The 18,712-nt window shown below is 39.6% G+C and overlaps 1 protein-coding gene across 7 annotated transcripts in view; it reads left to right on the forward strand.

Moving 5' to 3' along the window:
• LOC126484458 (dTTP/UTP pyrophosphatase) overlaps nt 1-18,712 on the forward strand; it is a 96,706-nt gene that overhangs the window by 52,244 nt on the left and 25,750 nt on the right. For all 7 annotated transcript variants that reach the window (XM_050107981.1, XM_050107982.1, XM_050107983.1 and 4 more), the window contains one exon: nt 8,034-8,137. In XM_050107981.1, coding sequence (XP_049963938.1) covers nt 8,048-8,137 — 90 coding nt within the window. In that variant the 5' untranslated portion in view covers nt 8,034-8,047. The remainder of the gene's footprint in view (nt 1-8,033; nt 8,138-18,712) is intronic.

The following is an 18,712-nucleotide window of genomic DNA, read 5'->3' on the forward strand; positions in this document are numbered from 1 at the left end:
GTACCTACTGCAACCTACATCCTTCTGAATCGGCTTAGTGTATTCATCTCTTGGTCTCCCTCTACGATTTTTACCCTCCACACTGCCCTCCAATACTAAATTGGTGATCCCTTGATGCCTCAGAACATGTCCTACCAACCGATCCCTTCTTCTGATCAAGTTGTGCCACAAACTTCTCTTCTCCCCAATCCTATTCAATACTTCCTCATTAGTTATGTGATCTACCCATCTAATCTTCAGCATTCTTCTGTAGCACCACATTTCGAAAGCTTCTATTCTCTTCTTGTCCAAACTATTTATCGTTCATGTTTCACTTCCATACATGGCTACACTCCATACGAATACTTTCAGAAATGACTTCCTGACACTTAAATCAATACTGGATGTTAACAAATTTCTCTTCTTCAGAAACGCTTTCCTTGCCATTGCCAGCCTATATTTTATATCCTCTCTACTTCGACCATCATCAGTTATTTTGCTCCCCAAATAGCAAAACTCCTTTACTACTTTAAGTGTCTCATTTCCTAATCTAATTCCCTCAGCATCACCCGACTTAATTCGACTACATTCCATTATCCTTGTTTTGCTTTTGTTGATGTTCATCTTATATCCTCCTTTCAAGAAACTGTCCATTCCATTCAACTGCTCTTCCAAGTCCTTTGCTGTCTCTGACAGAATTACAATGTCATCGGCGAACCTCAAAGTTTTTATTTCTTCTCCATGAATTTTAATACCTACTCCTAATTTTTCTTTTGTTTCCTTTACTGCTTGCTCAATATACAGATTGAACAACATCGGGGAGAGGCTACAACCCTGTCTTACTCCCTTCCCAACCACTGCTTCCCTTTCATGTCCCTCGACTCTTATAACTGCCATCTGGTTTCTGTGCAAATTGTAAATAGCCTTTCGCTCCCTGTATTTTACCCCAGCCACCTTTAGAATTTGAAAGAGAGTATTCCAGTCAACATTGTCAAAAGCTTTCTCTAAGTCTACAAATGCTAGAAACGTAGGTTTGCCTTTCCTTAATCTTTCTTCTAAGATAAGTCGTAAGGTCAGTATTGCCTCACGTGTTCCAGTGTTTCTACGGAATCCAAACTGATCTTCCCCGAGGTTGGCTTCTACTAGTTTTTCCATTCGTCTGTAAAGAATTCGTGTTAGTATTTTGCAGCTGTGACTTATTAAGCTGATAGTTCGGTAATTTTCACATCTGTCAACACCTGCTTTCTTTGGGATTGGAATTATTATATTCTTCTTGAAGTCTGAGGGTATTTTGCCTGTTTCATACATCTTGCTCACCAGATGGTAGTGTTTTGTCAGGACTGGCTCTCCCACGGCCGTCAGTAGTTCCAATGGAATATTGTCTACTCCGGGGGCCTTGTTTCGACTCAGGTCTTTCAGTGCTCTGTCAAACTCTTCACGCAGTATCATATCTCCCATTTCATCTTCATCTACATCCTCTTCCATTTCCATAATATTGTCCTCAAGTACATCGCCCTTGTATAGACCCTCTATATACTCCTTCCACCTTTCTGCTTTCCCTTCTTTGCTTAGAACTGGGTTTCCATCTGAGCTCTTGATATTCATACAAGTCGTTCTCTTATCTCCAAAGGTCTCTTTAATTTTCCTGTAGGCGGTATCTATCTTACCCCTAGTGAGATAGGCCTCTACATCCTTACATTTGTCCTCTAGCCATCCCTGCTTAGCCATTTTGCACTTCCTGTCGATCTCATTTTTGAGATGTTTGTATTCCTTTTTGCCTGTTCCACTTACTGCATTTTAATATTTTCTCCTTTCATCAATTAAATTCAGTATTTCTTCTGTTACCCAAGGATTTCTACTAGCCCTCATCTTTTTACCTACTTGATCCTCTGCTGCCTTCACTACTTCATCCCTCAAAGCTACCCATTCTTCTTGTACTGTATTTCTTTCCCCCATTCCTGTCAATTGCTCCCTTATGCTCTCCCTGAAACTCTGTACAACCTCTGGTTCTTTCAGTTTATCCAGGTCCCATCTCCTTAAATTCCCACCTTTTTGCAGTTTCTTCAGTTTTAATCTACAGGTCATAACCAATAGATTGTGGTCAGAGTCCACATCTGCCCCTGGAAATGTCTTACAATTTAAAACCTGGTTCCTAAATCTCTGTCTTACCATTATATAATCTATCTGATACCTTTTAGTATCTCCAGGGTTCTTCCATGTATACAACCTTCTATCATGATTCTTAAACCAAGTGTTAGCTATGATTAAGTTGTGCTCTGTGCAAAATTCTATCAGGCGGCTTCCTCTTTCATTTCTTAGCCCCAATCCATATTCACCTACTACGTTTCCTTCTCTCCCTTTTCCTACACTCGAATTCCAGTCACCCATGACTATTAAATTTTCGTCTCCCTTCACTATCTGAATAATTTCTTTTATTTCATCATACATTTCTTCAATTTCTTCGTCATCTGCAGAGCTAGTTGGCATATAATCTTGTACTACTGTAGCAGGTGTGGGCTTTGTATCTATCTTGGCCACAATAATGCGTTCACTATGCTATTTGTAGTAGCTTACCCGCATTCCTATTTTCCTATTCATTATTAAACCTACTCCTGCATTACCCCTATTTGATTTTGTGTTTATAACCCTGTATTTGCCTGACCAAAAGTCTTGTTCCTCCTGCCACCGAACTTCACTAATTCCCACTATATCTAACTTCAACCTATCCATTTCCCTTTTTAAATTTTCTAAAGAGGTTTAGTGATGGCATACTTAAGTCTATCTGGGACAGTTTCTTGTTGCAGTGATTCATTAAAGATGTGGCAAAGTATCCCATTTATAGGATAACAGCAGCATTTAGGTATTTTGATTGATATTTTATCAATACCAGTGAAGGTTTTTATTTTTTGTTTCTATTAATTATCTTCTCAGTTTCATTTACAGTGACCAAGACGTTTGAATAAAATTCGAGAGACCCATTTTCATCAACAAAGCACTTACGTTTTAGGATGCAGCTGACAGGAAACAATCATTGAAAATTTTTGCGTCGTCTTAGCTTTTATTAAAAATAATCCCATTATGTTCAACTTAACTGATTTTTGCTATCCTCTGAAATTTTCCTGGTTGTCTTTTTATCATACTCATATTTTATTTATTTTATTGTTGGAAGCATCAACTTCAGACTGAGCAGACAAACTATGTGCCTTTCTCAGAATGACTTTTACAATATTTCAGTATAAGTTGTAGTAAACATAAAAAAGCACATGAAAGTGAATCTCATCACTTTACTTGAATGTTGGCAGTACTTTCAGAATCTATGGTCTCAAACAAATGACTGCAGTAATTTCAGAATCTATGGTCTCAAACATCAGAACCTCATACATATCCAGCTCTCAGGAAACAGTTCAAGAGAAACCAACTCCAAGTGTTGTGAGATAATGAGCATTGCACTCTCATTTAAATATATGGTCGAAAGAGTCAGCCTACAAGAATTGTGAATCGAACCCTGTTGTTCAGGGCCGCAAGCCACAAAGAGCGCAGATTCACCACGAGATGGGGAAACTCACAGGTGTGTATTGTCTATTGAGGCCTAAGCACAATGGTGTGTGAGTGAGACAGATGAGAACCTACGTCATAGGGAACTCAGTAGAAGGCTTTTGTGGCCAAGGAGACATAGCAGTGTTAAATATGGTGGACCTAAGATTGGCCATAAAGGGAAACATTTATGAAAACTATTTAATTCTGTAGTAATGCAGGGAATCGAGCCACAGTAATTTTAATCTGCCATCCTCCATATAGTTTCATGGTGATCCTAATAAAAGTTGAATATTGATCATATCTATAATAGTTTAGGATTTACTGTTAAAGTGACATTAACAAGTTGTGTAACAAAGACCTGAATGCTAAAATCTAAACTGTTTGGTTGATCTCAGTGACCGATATTTCGTATAGAAGCACATCATTAAAATGACAAATGTTGTCAATATCAACTCTGTAACATTATTTGTTTAAAAGATATAGTAAATTTAAATTATCAGTATTTTTAGTTAAGCATCAGATCATCATTTTGTCCACACAAAACACATGTAACGATGACAGCATGACACCGTATTGAATCATTAGGTAGTAGAATATTTGTTATAAAGTTAAGTGCATAATAGTTTCTTTTGTTCTTTATTTATTTATCAGAAAGCACATTGGTGCAAAGCTACCGATGAGAAGGAAATTGTATTGGTTTTATGTAAAAGAATTTAACGTTTACTATGTAATGGATATTATTGTTACTTTATTTAGAACATGAAAGTGGTCTAGCTTTGATTATTTAACTATGTTAAAATGTGAAATAATGTAGAATAAGCTGTAGCCAATCAGATGGACAGTTTCAGGAAAGGGAACTGCCCTAGTCAGTTGAGCGAGGATATTTGGCGCGTGGGAAACACAGCCAGGGACAGGCGGAAGGAGTGCTGGTGCAGATGCAAAAGCAAACAGTTCTGGTCAAGCCACCAAAGGGGACAGTTCGGATGGAGATAGGAAAATGGATAGTTTGTCTGGAGAGACCAAAGGGTACAGTTCTGATGCAAACACGAAAGCGGGTGGTCAGTCTTTAGGCAGCTAGGGAGAGGAATGACTTAGAAAATTTCGCATTGTGTGGTATCGTGGGACTTAGTCTCTGAGTGGTGAGCAACCACGCGCCTGGTGTGATTTGTAACTTTTCGCTTAGATAACTTGTATTCTGCAATGAGGTTGTGAATGATCAAACTGTGTCAAGTGGATATGTGCTCAAGTGTAACAGTAATTCTAAATACATCCACTTTCGCTATTAGTTTGCTTTCTGAATAAGCATTATTCTAATCAAATTGCAACTGTCTGGCCTACATCATTTATGGGTCATTAATTTAGTCCCCAATATTATTATTACTGTTATTACATGCTATGTTAACTTTGTATTTCCCAAATTTGCTGTCAGCCAGACAATTTAACCAAAGGTCACAAGAGTCCAATTTAGGGCATGTAATGCGACATCTGCAGTTCAACCCATAGATGAGTTTGAGCCAAGACATTTTGACGAAGAGGAACCACACATGAGCCCGAACATCTTTGGAATGATAGCTCACAGTGTGAACGTAAAGAAGTATTAAACAAAATAAAAAATAATAAAGCCCCAGGAGAAGACTTGGTCAAGCTGTTTACATATGCTAGGAGTCATTTATAGAAATATTGGTAAACTTTTAAAATATGTTGACCGATGACCTCGCTGTCTGGTCTCCTCCCCCAAACAACCCAATCTTAAATATGTTCTTGTCAGGAGGAGATATACCTGGGAGCTGAGCTAAGTCAATTTTCATCCCTATCCTCAAAATAGAAAGCTGGAAACATTGTGAAAACTACCAAGGAATAAGCTCGTTGAACTTCACATATAAAATTTTTTGCCACCATCATCAAAAATAAATTCCCCACACACTATGAACCCATCTCCATGAGGTGCAAAATGGCTTTCCAAAAGGAAGATCATGCTGTTATCTGTATTTTTCCCTGTAATTACTAGAAGAAAAAGAGAGAATTGAATCGAGAAGCACACACATTGCTTTTGCTGACTAAAAAAATGATGTTGATAACAAATTAAAAATTCTTGCAGATGATCATGTACCCCAGAAACTTATCAAAAATATGCATGAAATGTACAGAACAAATTGAATCTGTGCTAAGAAAGGGACAAACCTGAGGCATAATACAAGTCAGGGACATGGCCTTTCACCACCCTATAATGAAGTCAAATGCCACATAGCTTCATTCTTACTTTTTGCAGGTGGTGTAGTTACTGCAGCATCTTCAGAGAATGACCCTGCAGCCTGTATGCAAAAAAAAAAAAAAAAAAAAAAAAACCTGGATATCAATACAAAAAATGCAAAGACTATGACCTTCAGTGGAAAATACTCAGTACAAAGTAAGATTTGTTTGGAAAATAAAATTGTGGAAAGAGTGAACACATTAATATATTTAGACTATAAACTATGCTTTCTGGAAGAAACAGGCTAGCTGCAAAAGCCACGAGATGTACAAAAAGAATTGTTGTCATTGATAATGTAATGAAACCATTCCAGTTCCAGAAGCACATGAGAATAGACCTTTATAAGATCTTAGCAAGTTCTGTGTTGTGCTATGGAAGCATGGACAATACATGTGAAAAGATAAATAATATTCTTGAGATGTGCAGCTGGTTCACCAAATGAGCTCGCTCAGAGAATGAAGATGTGTTGAAGAGACTTAAAATAGAGCCCGTCACATACTATATAAAAATTAACAAAACAGCTGGAGGAAATATCTAAAACAAATGAGCTCAAAAGAGGATCCCAAAATTCATTCCACACTACCACTCCAATTGCTGGAGAGCACAGGATCGATCAGTGGAAAGATGGCAGGAGAACTTTTTGATGATACTGTAACCCCAAAAGGCTTAGCACATTGGAGGAGGAGGAACTTTTACTGTGTGTGTCTTTCAGGCAAACTGCATTTTCTGAATGAAGCAAACAGACCTCACTTTCTGTTATACAAGATTTTGAACTGTTTATGTCTTAAAATTTGATTAAACTCATCATCTATGTTTTCAACTTTATAGATTGAACCCCAGTCCATATACTGTAAAGCACTTATGAAACTTATAAGATTTTCATCTGAAAGTTGTAATACAGAAATAAATTTTGATATGTGGAATAACACCTCTGATAATAAAGCAATTGTGCATATTGATCAGAAAGACTGTTTAAAATTTGCTTTATTATTATATTTTTTTGGCTTCTGGTCCTGTCAATGAAAATGTTGTCAAGAAAAGACTTTACTAATCAGTGACTCCTGTTTACAATAGCAATGAGATGAACTGTGTGAGATCGTTCTATTTGCTATTTTCAGCTAGTAATTTAGAAGATATTCTATTTTTTCAAGAAAATGTTGTTTCCCTACAGCAACCCTATATATTTGTGAGCATATTGATTACTGCATTTGCATTTATGACAAAGACACAAGCTTCATTGTGTTACTGTATGCAGTATTTGCTTAAAATTGCCAATCTGTACACTATATTTTCTCTGACATTTAACTCCATCTATCAACAAACATTTTCTACTGTAGTGGGTTGCTGTACTGTAACCATCCAGCTTTAGCATGTTTATTCATGTTAGCCAGGAGTATCTAAGCAAATCTAGTGTTGCTGCATTGTGTTGCATTTCATGCCAGAAAATATATAGTGTTGCAAAGCAGTGTGAAATTGTGCAAAAACATCAATGTCAAATGAAGGAATAGCTCAAAATGTGCAAGCAGTTGACTCTTCCTGGTGTAAACAAAATTCAGACATAAAATGACACCATTGATGATGTTTTATATCAACAGAACAAAAGTGTACAGTGATAAAAATTTGCATTTTGAGAAAGTTGCACAGAATAATTATAAATCATACACATACAGTAGCTCCAACAGCTTCTCCCATCATGTGAGTTACATATTGTGGGCAGTGTGAAAATAAATAATTTGAAATATAAAAAAATGACTACTTGCATAGCTTAACAAATAGTGCTTTAGCTTCATAAACAAGAAGGTGAGGCAGACTGAATCTGTATACCATCCAGCTTTAATGTGATTTTAGGTGGCTTCTCACATTTCTTATGCAAATGCTTGAGCTGTTTCCATATCTTCACCTCTAAATACAAACAGTGACATGCTAAAACACAAGGAACATACTATCCATGTTTCACAGTCAATGGCTTTCCCTCCATTCTTAATGTAAATCACAATGTAGTAATATGGATGGTGACTAGCTACAGTAAATAATAATGGCTAAATTTAGGATGGATGAGTGTACATCATGTGTGGATCCCGAAAATGGAAGAAGCAGGTCCAATTGGAAAACAAGCAAAGAAATGTCAGAGAAGCATAAAGGTACAGAACCAACATATGTGTGGTTGTACCTATCACAAATTTAATTACATCTCTGGTGACTATGCTTTGAATTTTATTTCCGATTATAAGTAAGAAATTAATAAAGGATTCTTTCTTTTCTGTAGGTTAGCAGATAAAAATGCTAGAACCTATTAAACATGTCCTCAACAGTCAAAGGATTGTGTTGGCAAGTACATCACCAAGGCGTCAAGAGATACTAAGCAGTATAGTAAGTAAAATCAATAATCTGTTTTCCCAAACTGTGTGATTGTTCCGCTTGTAAGACTGTCTTTTTATAAAACAATCAAAAGAAATTTTCTTTCCCATTTATATCCTTACTTACAGGGGCACAATGAAACATAAATTTAGATTTAATGCACTTTCAATCCCTTGACTTTAATGGATGTTTCTATTTTGTGTTCTTTTTACAGTTGACAGTATTCTTCTTCTTTTCTTGACTTACTGCATGCCATGGTCACTGAAAACAATTTTGTATAATATAAATTGTTTAATCATCTTACTGAATTTTGGAGCTTCTGTTACATTATTTTTCTCCCACAATTTGTGGAATAAATATGGGTTGCGGACTTCTACAGCAGGACACCAACTGTTTCCCTTTTCTTCATTTATCCAGCTAAGTTTAGTCACATATGTGTTTCATCAATATATTCCACCTTGTTAAATCTAAGTCATAAAAGATTCATGTTTAGAAATAAGTGAGACCTACTGTTGGTGCCAACCTGTCTAGATAGGTGAGCACGTTAACATAACATGACTGGGATTCAGGAAATTCTGTGTTTTTAGCCTTGCTTTCAAATTTAGTTTTATTGAGTTTTATAAATCTCAAAGTTCTAGTTACTTAATATTTCAGTGTGTGTTAGTTACGTGAATATTATTCCATATAAATTATTGATGTTTAAAAACTCCATTTGATCTACTGCTTATAGGTAGTATATCTTAGCTGATAACAATTTTAGGAAAAACAACTATTAATTTATCAGGAGCTTCTGGACACCATCTTGCTCCTCACAAACCTGGAATTTTGAGGGATTTTTTTTTTGTCCAAGTTTGTGCACCCACTCTGATGATACACAAACATTCATACATTTTGAAAATGATCTCTCACTCAAACATGTGCTTTGCTCTAGACACAGACAGATGGGGTGCACGAATTCCATCCTGAGGGGAAGGGGCGGCATCAAGGACATCTGTCACTAACATTGTTTCAGCCCATATAACAGTTCAGCCCATAATCAAACAGGACAAGGCAATGATGAAGATGAAGAAGAAGACTGTTGGTGGCACATGGATGTTTTAATGAGTCTGAGAAAATAAAGAACAGAGAATCGTTTGGTGTTTTATAGATGGCAGAATCTATAACCAATATTTATGAATTACTTGTTTTATATTGTAACAACAGAACATTCCAACTCCGAGACCTCTCGAGAAATTCATTCCTATTGCTGTAAAAGATTGCTCAAGGAACGAGTGATACTGTTTATAGACAATATGCACTGAAATTGAATTGCACTATTAGACATGATGTTATAGTTTCCAGAGTATGTTGAATAATTTTGTGTGGCGTACTTACGCAAACACAGCTAGTTGCTCATTTTTCTGCTTATTTCTGAAGTGTCAGAAATGTGGAGGTGGATGGAGTACAAAACTAAAGTGGAAACTCATTGAAAGTCTTCTTTTAATAAAAATAATTTTGTGAATTTGTTGACTCATTAGATGCTCCACTAGGCACAGAAATGGCTTGCAGCATGTGGACTGAATGCTGAAAGTTTGTGAGAATCTATTTTGTAATATTTCGTGTGTGAGCTCAAATATTGCCACAAAAGAGGATAACTATGCTTGTCAACAATCTTCGTTTTGTGAATAAAACTGTCTAGATTGCGTCATAAATTTCTTTAGTTATGCTGTTTTGGCTTCTACTGTAATCAGATATCAAAAAATTGTAGAACTTGCAAAGCAAGGTTCAGTGACAGCATTAAAAACATATGTCTAATTGGGGCATCAACTAGCAAATTGCTAGCAGGAAAGCCTAGAGAGAATGGAATGGCAAGGAGGACCCAAAAAGAATGGGAAGTTTTTCAAGGAAAAAAGAAGAAGCCAGCCCAAACAATTGAAAAGGAAGCAGCCAGAACAATTAAATGGACCGAAAGACAGAGGATGAAACATGGAGTGGATGAGTTTGATAACAATTTTAGGAAAAACAACAGTTGAGACTTTTTGAGAAATTAAATTAGAATCTGACTGGATACAGGAGAAGAGAACTGTTTATACAAAATAACTGTACATACTTACAGAGCACTTTTATGACCTGCTGAAGACAAACGCAAATTGGTGTGTGTGTGTGTGTGTGTGTGTGTGTGTGTGTGTGTGTGTGTGTGTGTGAGAAAGAGAGAGAGAGAGAGAGAGAGAGAGAGAGAGAGAGAGAGAGAGCAAGGTATGAGAGGTATGAGTTTGGACAGGTGATAAGCAGTCTAAAGACTAATAAGGCAATTGGAAAAAATGGGATAGCAGCCGAAATGATAAAGTGGGGAGGTGACAAGGCAGTAGACAGCATTGCCAAAATTATCTGCAGGGTAAAGAAGTTATGAGAAGGATTGAAGAAAGTCCGCAGCTCGTGGTCGTGCGGTAGCGTTCTCGCTTCGCACGCCCGGGTTCCTGGGTTCAATTCCCGGCGGGGTCAGGGATTTTCTCTGCCTCGTGATGACTGGGTGTTGTGTGCTGTCCTTAGGTTAGTTAGGTTTAAGTAGTTCTAAGTTCTGGGGGACTGATGACCATTGATGTTAAGTCCCATAGTGCTCAGAGCCATTTTTGATTGAAGAATGTGATCATATTGCCAGTACATAAGAAGAGGAACAAGAGAGATGCAGGCAATTGCAGAGAAATTTTGCTACTAGCAAGGTGCTGTTCAAACTACTACTGAAGAGATTAGAAGAATAGATAGAAAGCACAGTTGGAGACTATCAAGTGAAATTTAGGAAGTGAACATGATGCATAGAATAATTTTGACACTGAAACAACTGGTTGAACATAGAGCCTAGGAAGATAACACTAGGAAGAAATGGTGAATGGTGCTGAACAAGTAGAGAAAAATAATGAAGAAAATTCTAGGCCATGAAAGAGATAGTGAGAGATGGATGAGCTAGGGAAGAACTGTACCAGAGCATGAGGATAATAACAGAAGAAATAAGACAAAAAAGGCCATGTTTGTTGGACATGTGGTCAGGATCAATATGGGTGGAACACTATCAGGGCATTGGTATCAGTGAAATTAAGGATTTTTATGATGGTACACGCTGCATGATAATGTAGTCCACATGTAACTTGATTTTTTAAAGTTGGTGTTTTTAGCCGGCAAATTTTGTAGATGGTATCTGACTGGAACATGTCCATTTATTGAACGCACATTAACAAGCTAAAACTGTAACATGAACTTACAGTACAAGGTATAATACAGTCTAAAAAACATATTTTGTCCATAGCTACACCAAAGCAATGCAAAAGATGCCCTATTAGTGAGGTATAGCTTTTAAATTATCACAGACTCAGTAAAATCAGGTTAACTAAATAAACAAATAAAATCATACAGCAGAGATGCTGAGCCGCATATAGGCACAACAAAAAGACTGATAGAAAGTAAGCTTTTGACCACAAAGGCCTTTATTAGAAATAGACAACATACACTCACACAAATGCAACTCTCACACAAATGACTGCAGTCTCTGGCTGCTGAGGCCAGACTGCGAGCAGCAACGCATGATGAGAGGAGGAACTGGGTGTTGGCGGTAAGGAGGAGGGTGGTGCAGTTAGGGGGAGGGATAGCAGGGTAGGGGTGGGGGATGGTAAGGTGCAGCTTGTGAGAGCATACAGGAAGAAGGTGGCGAGAGGGTAGGGCAGCTAGTTGCAGTCGGGACGTTAGAAAGAGGGCAGAGAAGGGAGGGGTAGCGGAAAAGGAGAGAAGTAGAAAGACTGCAGGTGCATTGGTAGAACAGAGGGCTGTGTAGTGCAGGAAAGGGAACTGAGAAGGGGCTAGATGACTAACGAATATGATACAAACACATTTAATGTATGACAAATGAAGGGTGAGGCCAGAGGGTTACGGGAATGTAGGATATGCTGTAGGGAGAGTTCCCACCTGCGCAATTCAGAAAAGATAGTGTTGTTGGGAAGGGTGTGGATGCCACAGGCTGTGAAGCAGTCATGGAAATGAAGAATGTCATGTTGGGCAGCATGCTTTGCAACTGGGTAGTCCAGCTGTTTCTTGGTTACAGTTTGCAGTTTGTCAGTGGCCTTGATGATGTGGACAGACAGCTTGTTGATTGTCATCCCCACATACAATGCAGCACAGCGATTGCAGCCTAGCTTGTAGATCAAATGATTGGTTCCACAGGTAGCCCTGTCTTTGATGAGATAAGTAATGCTTGTAATCAGACTGTAGTAGCTGGTTGTTGGAGGACACATGGGACAGGTCTTGCATCTAGGTCTATTTCAGGGATATGAGCCATGAGACAAGGGGTTGGGAGAAGGAGTTGCATAGGGATGGATGAGGATATTGTGTAGTTTCAGTGAGTGACAGAACACCACTGTGGAAGGGTTGGGAAGGATAGTAGGTAGGACATTTCTCATTTCATGGCATGACAACAGGTAGTCGAAACTGTGGCAGAGAATGTGATTCAGTTGCTCCAGTCCTGGGTGGTACTGAGTCACAAGAGGAATGCTCCTCTGTCGTTGGATGGTGGGTCTTTGGGAGGTGGTAGGTGACTGGAGAGATAAGGCGTTAGGGATCTGTTTCTTTACAAGGTTTGGACGGGGGGGGGGGGGGGGGGGGTAATTATATCTGTGAAGGCCTCAGTGAGAGCCTTGTTATATTTTGAGGGGGACTGCTTGTCACTACAGATGTGACGTCCTTGGATGGCTAGGCTGTATGGAAGGGACTTCTTGGTGTGGAATTGGTGGGAGCTTTCTAAGTGAAGTTATTGCTTGATAGTTTTGATATAGATGGAGGTACTGATGTAACCCTCTTTGAGTTGAAGATCAACATTGTGAAGGGTAGCTTGTTGGGTTGAGTAGGACCAATGGAAGTGTATGGGGAAGATGATGTTGAGGTTCTGGAGGAATGTGGATAGTGTGTCCTCGCCCTCAGTCCAAATCACAAACGTATCAGTGAATCATTCAGGTAAGGGGTTTGGGATTCTGGGTGTCTAGGAATGACTACTCTAGATGGCCTATGAGTAGGTTGGTGCCATGTGGGTGCCCATAGCCATACCCCAGACCGGAGCAACTGAATCACATTCTCCACCAGTGGTTTCAACTACCTCTCGTCATGCTCTGAAGTGAAGAGTGCCCTATCCACCATCCTCCCAACCTCTCCAGCAATGGTATTCTGCCACCAACTGAACCTGCACAATACCCTCATCCATACCTATACAACCCTGCTCCCAGCCCCTTGCCTCATGGCCCATATCCCTGAAATAGACATAGAAGCATGACCTCTCCCATACTTCCTCCCACCACCAATTACTGCAGTCCAGTCACAAGTGCCACCTATCCCACCAAAGTAAGGGCTACTTCTGAAACCAGTCATGTAATCTACAAGCTAAGCTGCAATCACTGTGCTGCATTCTATGTGAGCAAGACAACCAAAAAGCTGTCTGTCCATTTGAATGGCCACCAACAAATTGTGACCAAGAAATAGCTGGACCACCCATTTGCTGACCACACTGCCCAACATGATGTTCTTTATTTCACTGACTGTTTCACAGTTTGTGCCATCTGGAACCTTCCCACCAACACCAGCTTTCCTGAATTGCACAGATGGGAACTCTCCATGCAATATATCCTATGTTCCTGTAATCCTGCTGGCCTCAGCCTTCATTATTGATACATTAAATGTGTTTGTAATGTATTCATTAGTCATTTAGGCACTTCCCAGTTCCCGTTCCTGCTCTACACAGCCCTCTATTCCACCAACCCACCCACAGAATACTCTCCTTTTCTGCTACCCCTCCCCCTCTGTGTAGCCTCCCGACTGCATCTAGCTGCCCTACCCTCTCTCCACCTCATCCCAGTATGCTAGCACAAGCAGTACTCCACCATCCCGCATCCCTACCCTGCTGTCCCTCCTCCTCCCTGCCCCACCCTCCTCCTTACCACCACCAACTGGTCACTTCTCCCATCGTGCGCTGCTGCTGTCAGTCTGGCCTATCTGTGACTCAGCATCTCTGTCATGTAGTGAGTAGCAGCTTTCCTTTTCATAATATTGTTAAAGTCCATCCTGGATTTCCCATTGTTTGATTCTCTTCATATATTGTCCTATTCCATCCTGGATATTTCATTATTTGATTTTAACAAATAAAATTATATATGCGAAAATATGCACAAAAAAAAAAAAAAAAACTATGTTTGCGGTCTTAAATCTTGTTAACAACATATGATGAGGAGGCTTTGTCTGAGTTTTGTCATGTCTTCCAGCATTCAGCTGAATGTGTGTGCTCCACAGAGGTGTGGGCTGGCTATTTTTTCTTACGTCTACATTTTTGATTTAACTCTTATAGTCACTTGCTTTAGACAATTCAGTTGCTGCTTCATTGTCATGCAGTAGTCTGAAGGATCCTTCTTGTGGTCAGACATATTTTGGTATCTAATCTTTGAAATCATAGACCCTCCTGACATATTGAGGTCTGAGCCATATGTCAATCCTCTGTTGTTGAGAATGCTGCTTACTTACTATGCCAGGATATAATAGCATCTTGGGATTTAAACAGGTATCCAATTGAAATGAATTCACAATTGCAATTAAGGACTACCATCAGCTGTAGAATGGAATGACGACAAGGAAATTTGTGCCGGGCTGGGACTCAAATCCTGATTTCTCATTTACGGTAAGCAATCGCCTTACCATTTGGCTATCTGTGCACGACCCATGGCCAGATCCAAACTTCCGTATGTCATCAATCAAGCGTCTATGACCTGAACTCGTGCATCCGTTACGTATCTTCCTGTACTTGAAAGTCTCTTGCCTGAAATCAGCAGGTAAATACAGTATTGCAGTGCCTGTGTTGTTCTGATTACCATGCGAAGCTTCTCTGGGCGTGCATCATAATCACAATAACACAGGCACTGCAATATTGTAGATGTACAGTTGTTGACAGTCTATCTTCAGAATCTCTGGCCCCGTCTGCAGCACAGGAACCTATTGTGTGACAGTCCTCTGCTTTAGAAAACAGTAGCTTCATATTCTTGGTACCTTTTGGACATCTAGAGAACTTTTTGACTGCCTGCCAGTGGAGTATCCCTCGATTATTACAAAAGTGACTGACATTTCCTTTTGAGCAAGTTAGTTCTGTTCTAATTTCTGATGGCACATACATTAATGACAGGGTGTGTTCCTCATAGATTCTTTCTCTCTTATTTTTTGTAGGGGTGGGGGGGATCCTCTTATCGTGAGTAAGCACTTGGTTATTATAGAGTAGCATAAATATTGGACTACAGTCTTTCATATTGAATCTGATGAGAATTTTCTCAAGACAGAATTTGACCTGTACATAGACAACCTTGTTTTATAGTTCCCAGTTATTTGGATACCTACAAATCTAGTGGAAAAATCAAACAATGTGAAGTCCAGATTGAAATATGAATAGGATAGATTGCCCACTATAAAGACGACTTGTTGAGCTGCATAGAGGCACAAAGAAAAGACTGTTACACACAGCTTTTGGCCAAAACTTTCTTCAGAAAAGAAAAGAACACACACACACACCCCTCACACATACATGACTGCTCTTCAAAAATGGTTCAAATGGCTCTGAGCTTTATGGGACTTAACTTCTGAGGTCATCAGTCCCCTAGAACTTAGAACTACTTAAACCTAACTAACCTAAGGACATCACACACATCCATGCCCGAGGCAGTATTCGAACCTCTGACCGTAGCAGTCGCGCGGTTCCAGACTGTAACACCTAGAACCGCTCGGCCACTCCGGCTGGCTAAGTGACTGCTGTCTCCAGCTACTGTGGCCAGAATGCAGTGATGTTATGCTGAGTGGAAACTGCGATCTTAAATGGGGCGTGAAGGGCCCGGGATAGCAGGGTATGGGGGGGGGGGGGGGAGTCAGCACCGCCTGACTGACAATATGTGGATGGACTAGATTGTGGCCAGACAAGGTTGCCTCGTTTAGAGTCGGGAGGCTGTGGGGGAGTGGGGGTTGGGCAATTGGTGAGTGGAAAAGGAGGTTAGCAGACAAAGGAAAAGACTGGTGGCATTGGCAGAGAGAGGAACACAGTGAGGATGGGAGACATGAATTGGGAGGAGATGATAGGACAGAGGGGATGGAAGCTGTTGGGTGGAGGATGTGGGGATAGTAGATTACCACTCCCCCACAGCCTCCTAACGCCACACCAGACAGCCTTGTCTGGTCGCAGTCTAGTCCCTGCAACTCTGTCAAGCAGCACTGACTCCTTTCCTCCCATCTTTACTCTGCTCACTTGCCATTCCCTGCCAACTCCAGTTTGCCGCTTCTGCTCAATATAGGACACCAATGCATTCTGGCCGTAGTGGCCAGTCATGCAGTCGTGTGTGTGTGTGTGTGTGTGTGTGTGTGTGTGTGTGTGTGTGTGTGTGTGTGTGTGTTTTAGGCCAAAAGCTCGGTGTGTAACAGTCTTTTTGTTGTGCCTGTCTGCAACCCAACACTTCATCTTTATGGTTAGAAGCAATCTATCATTTTCGTAATATTATTAAAAATCTGATGGCTTCACCTAGATAATCCTGCTTGAATTTATCACTTAGTTTGTTTCCGAAGACATCTTTCTGTCATGTACTTTACTGAAAATTAGCACATCATCTACATACATGTAAACTGTCAAAATATATGGAGCTTGAATTTTGCAGTAAAGGCATGGATCAACTGTTGACTGGTCTAAGTTTAGATTCAACAATATACTGTCTAATGTCAAGTTCTGGCTGTGACCACCTTGTGTTAATCCATATACTGCCTTTTCTAATCTTTTAACCCTTTAAGTGACACTGGTTTTTTCAAGCATAAAATGAATTCATACAAAGAATGAAATTTTCAGGACCTTTGCCTTTCACAGACAAGTGCTCTGCCAACTGAGCTACCAAGCACTACTCAAGACCCGTCCTCACAGCTTTACTTCCATCAGTACCTCGTCTCCTACCTTCCAAACTTCACAGAAGCTCTCTTGTGAAACTTGCAGAACTAGCACTCCTGGAAGAAAAGATATTGCAGAGACATGGCTTTGCCACAGCCTGGGGGATGTTTCCAGAATGAAATTTTCGCCCTGCAGTAGAGTGTGCACTGATATGAAACTTCCTGGCAGATTAAAACCGTGTGCTGGACCGAGACTCGAATTTGGGACTATGAGCAAGAAAGAGCAGTAAGGATAGTCAGAGATGGGAGATTGCAGCACAATAAAGGAAGTGAGTGTTGCAGTAATTTGGGGGCTCTGGCTTACCACACACAACTCACGAAAGAGACAGGAGTCCTCTGAGGAGGAAAACTTAACTGAAAGGCAGACAACTAAAAGGATTTCCATGCTATTCACAGGTGACACCAGAGAATACGTGGACAATAATCTGATTAACTCCTTCAGAGAAGAATAGCTCCAGCATTAGACTACAATGCCATATATAACAGAAAAAAAAGAGTAGCTGAATACTAAAATTGTGCAATAGTAGAAAAAGCAAGATATTTACCCTCTGAAGTGAATTTGTCAAATAGATCTAGACAGAAGCACTCTCTATTGAGATCCACAAATTATTAATTGATCTACAACTAAGTAAGTAAAAGTAACACTTCTTATCAGACTTGGACAAACAAGACACCAGAACTTTGGTATCTCAAATTATTTGGAAGCAATTCAATGAGCCATCAGATGAAAATGGGCTGAAAATGTATTGAGTGCATCTTGGTAGGATGCTGCGAAGAATCGAAAGGGCAGAGGCTTTTTGAACCAAATTTCTGGAGAATTATAAAACTAGAGGGTGCTACTTTTGACGAAGGTACGTTTAAATGGTAGAAAGAAAAACCTTAGTCACGGGAATCAAGTGAATTATTCATTCAATTCCCAGAATAAAATGATCATGACTGAACTAGGAGCAATTGATACTGTGACTGACATTGTCACAACAAACAGTAGTTTGAAGAATAATAACTGCAATGAGGAGTCAATCCCAGAAAATGTTAAAAAGATAATGAGAGCAGATACAAAAGTCATCCAGAATTCCAAAGTCTAAGAAGATGCATGGCTGTGTTAGTTAATAGTCCAAACAGTCAACTGATTCTGATCCTTTGTTACTGGAATAAATCACTGATGCCAGAGAACACTGAAAAATGACTGTAGGCAATAGAAGAGGAGTTACAATCTCATAAAGTGAACTACATATGAGAGATTGAGGTTCTATGAGAGATCCAGATATTGCAGTGTGGGCAGTTGCAGTCTTAATGCTTACGCTATCCTGGCTACCTCGCAGGAAGAACAACAAGCCAGACAACTGGGAGCAAAACAATTTACTTAATACCTGGTGTGTACTAGAACAAATGGAGACACTTTTATGGTGATAAAATCAACATTTTTTGTGGAACACATTGAAGACAAATTTGGAGAAGATGACTCACCGGAAAAAATTGGACAGTGGTTTGCTATTGATTAAGGCCACCTCTGCTGCACAATCTCGAGCTCTTCATACATGTGAACAACTGGGTGACTTACCAGTGACTGTTGCTCCACACACAACTTTTGAATATGGTGTGATGAGTTATCTTTCACAGAGA

The sequence above is a fragment of the Schistocerca serialis genome, chromosome 6 (genome assembly GCF_023864345.2).
Source record: "Schistocerca serialis cubense isolate TAMUIC-IGC-003099 chromosome 6, iqSchSeri2.2, whole genome shotgun sequence".
Classification (NCBI taxonomy): Eukaryota; Metazoa; Arthropoda; class Insecta; order Orthoptera; family Acrididae; genus Schistocerca; species Schistocerca serialis.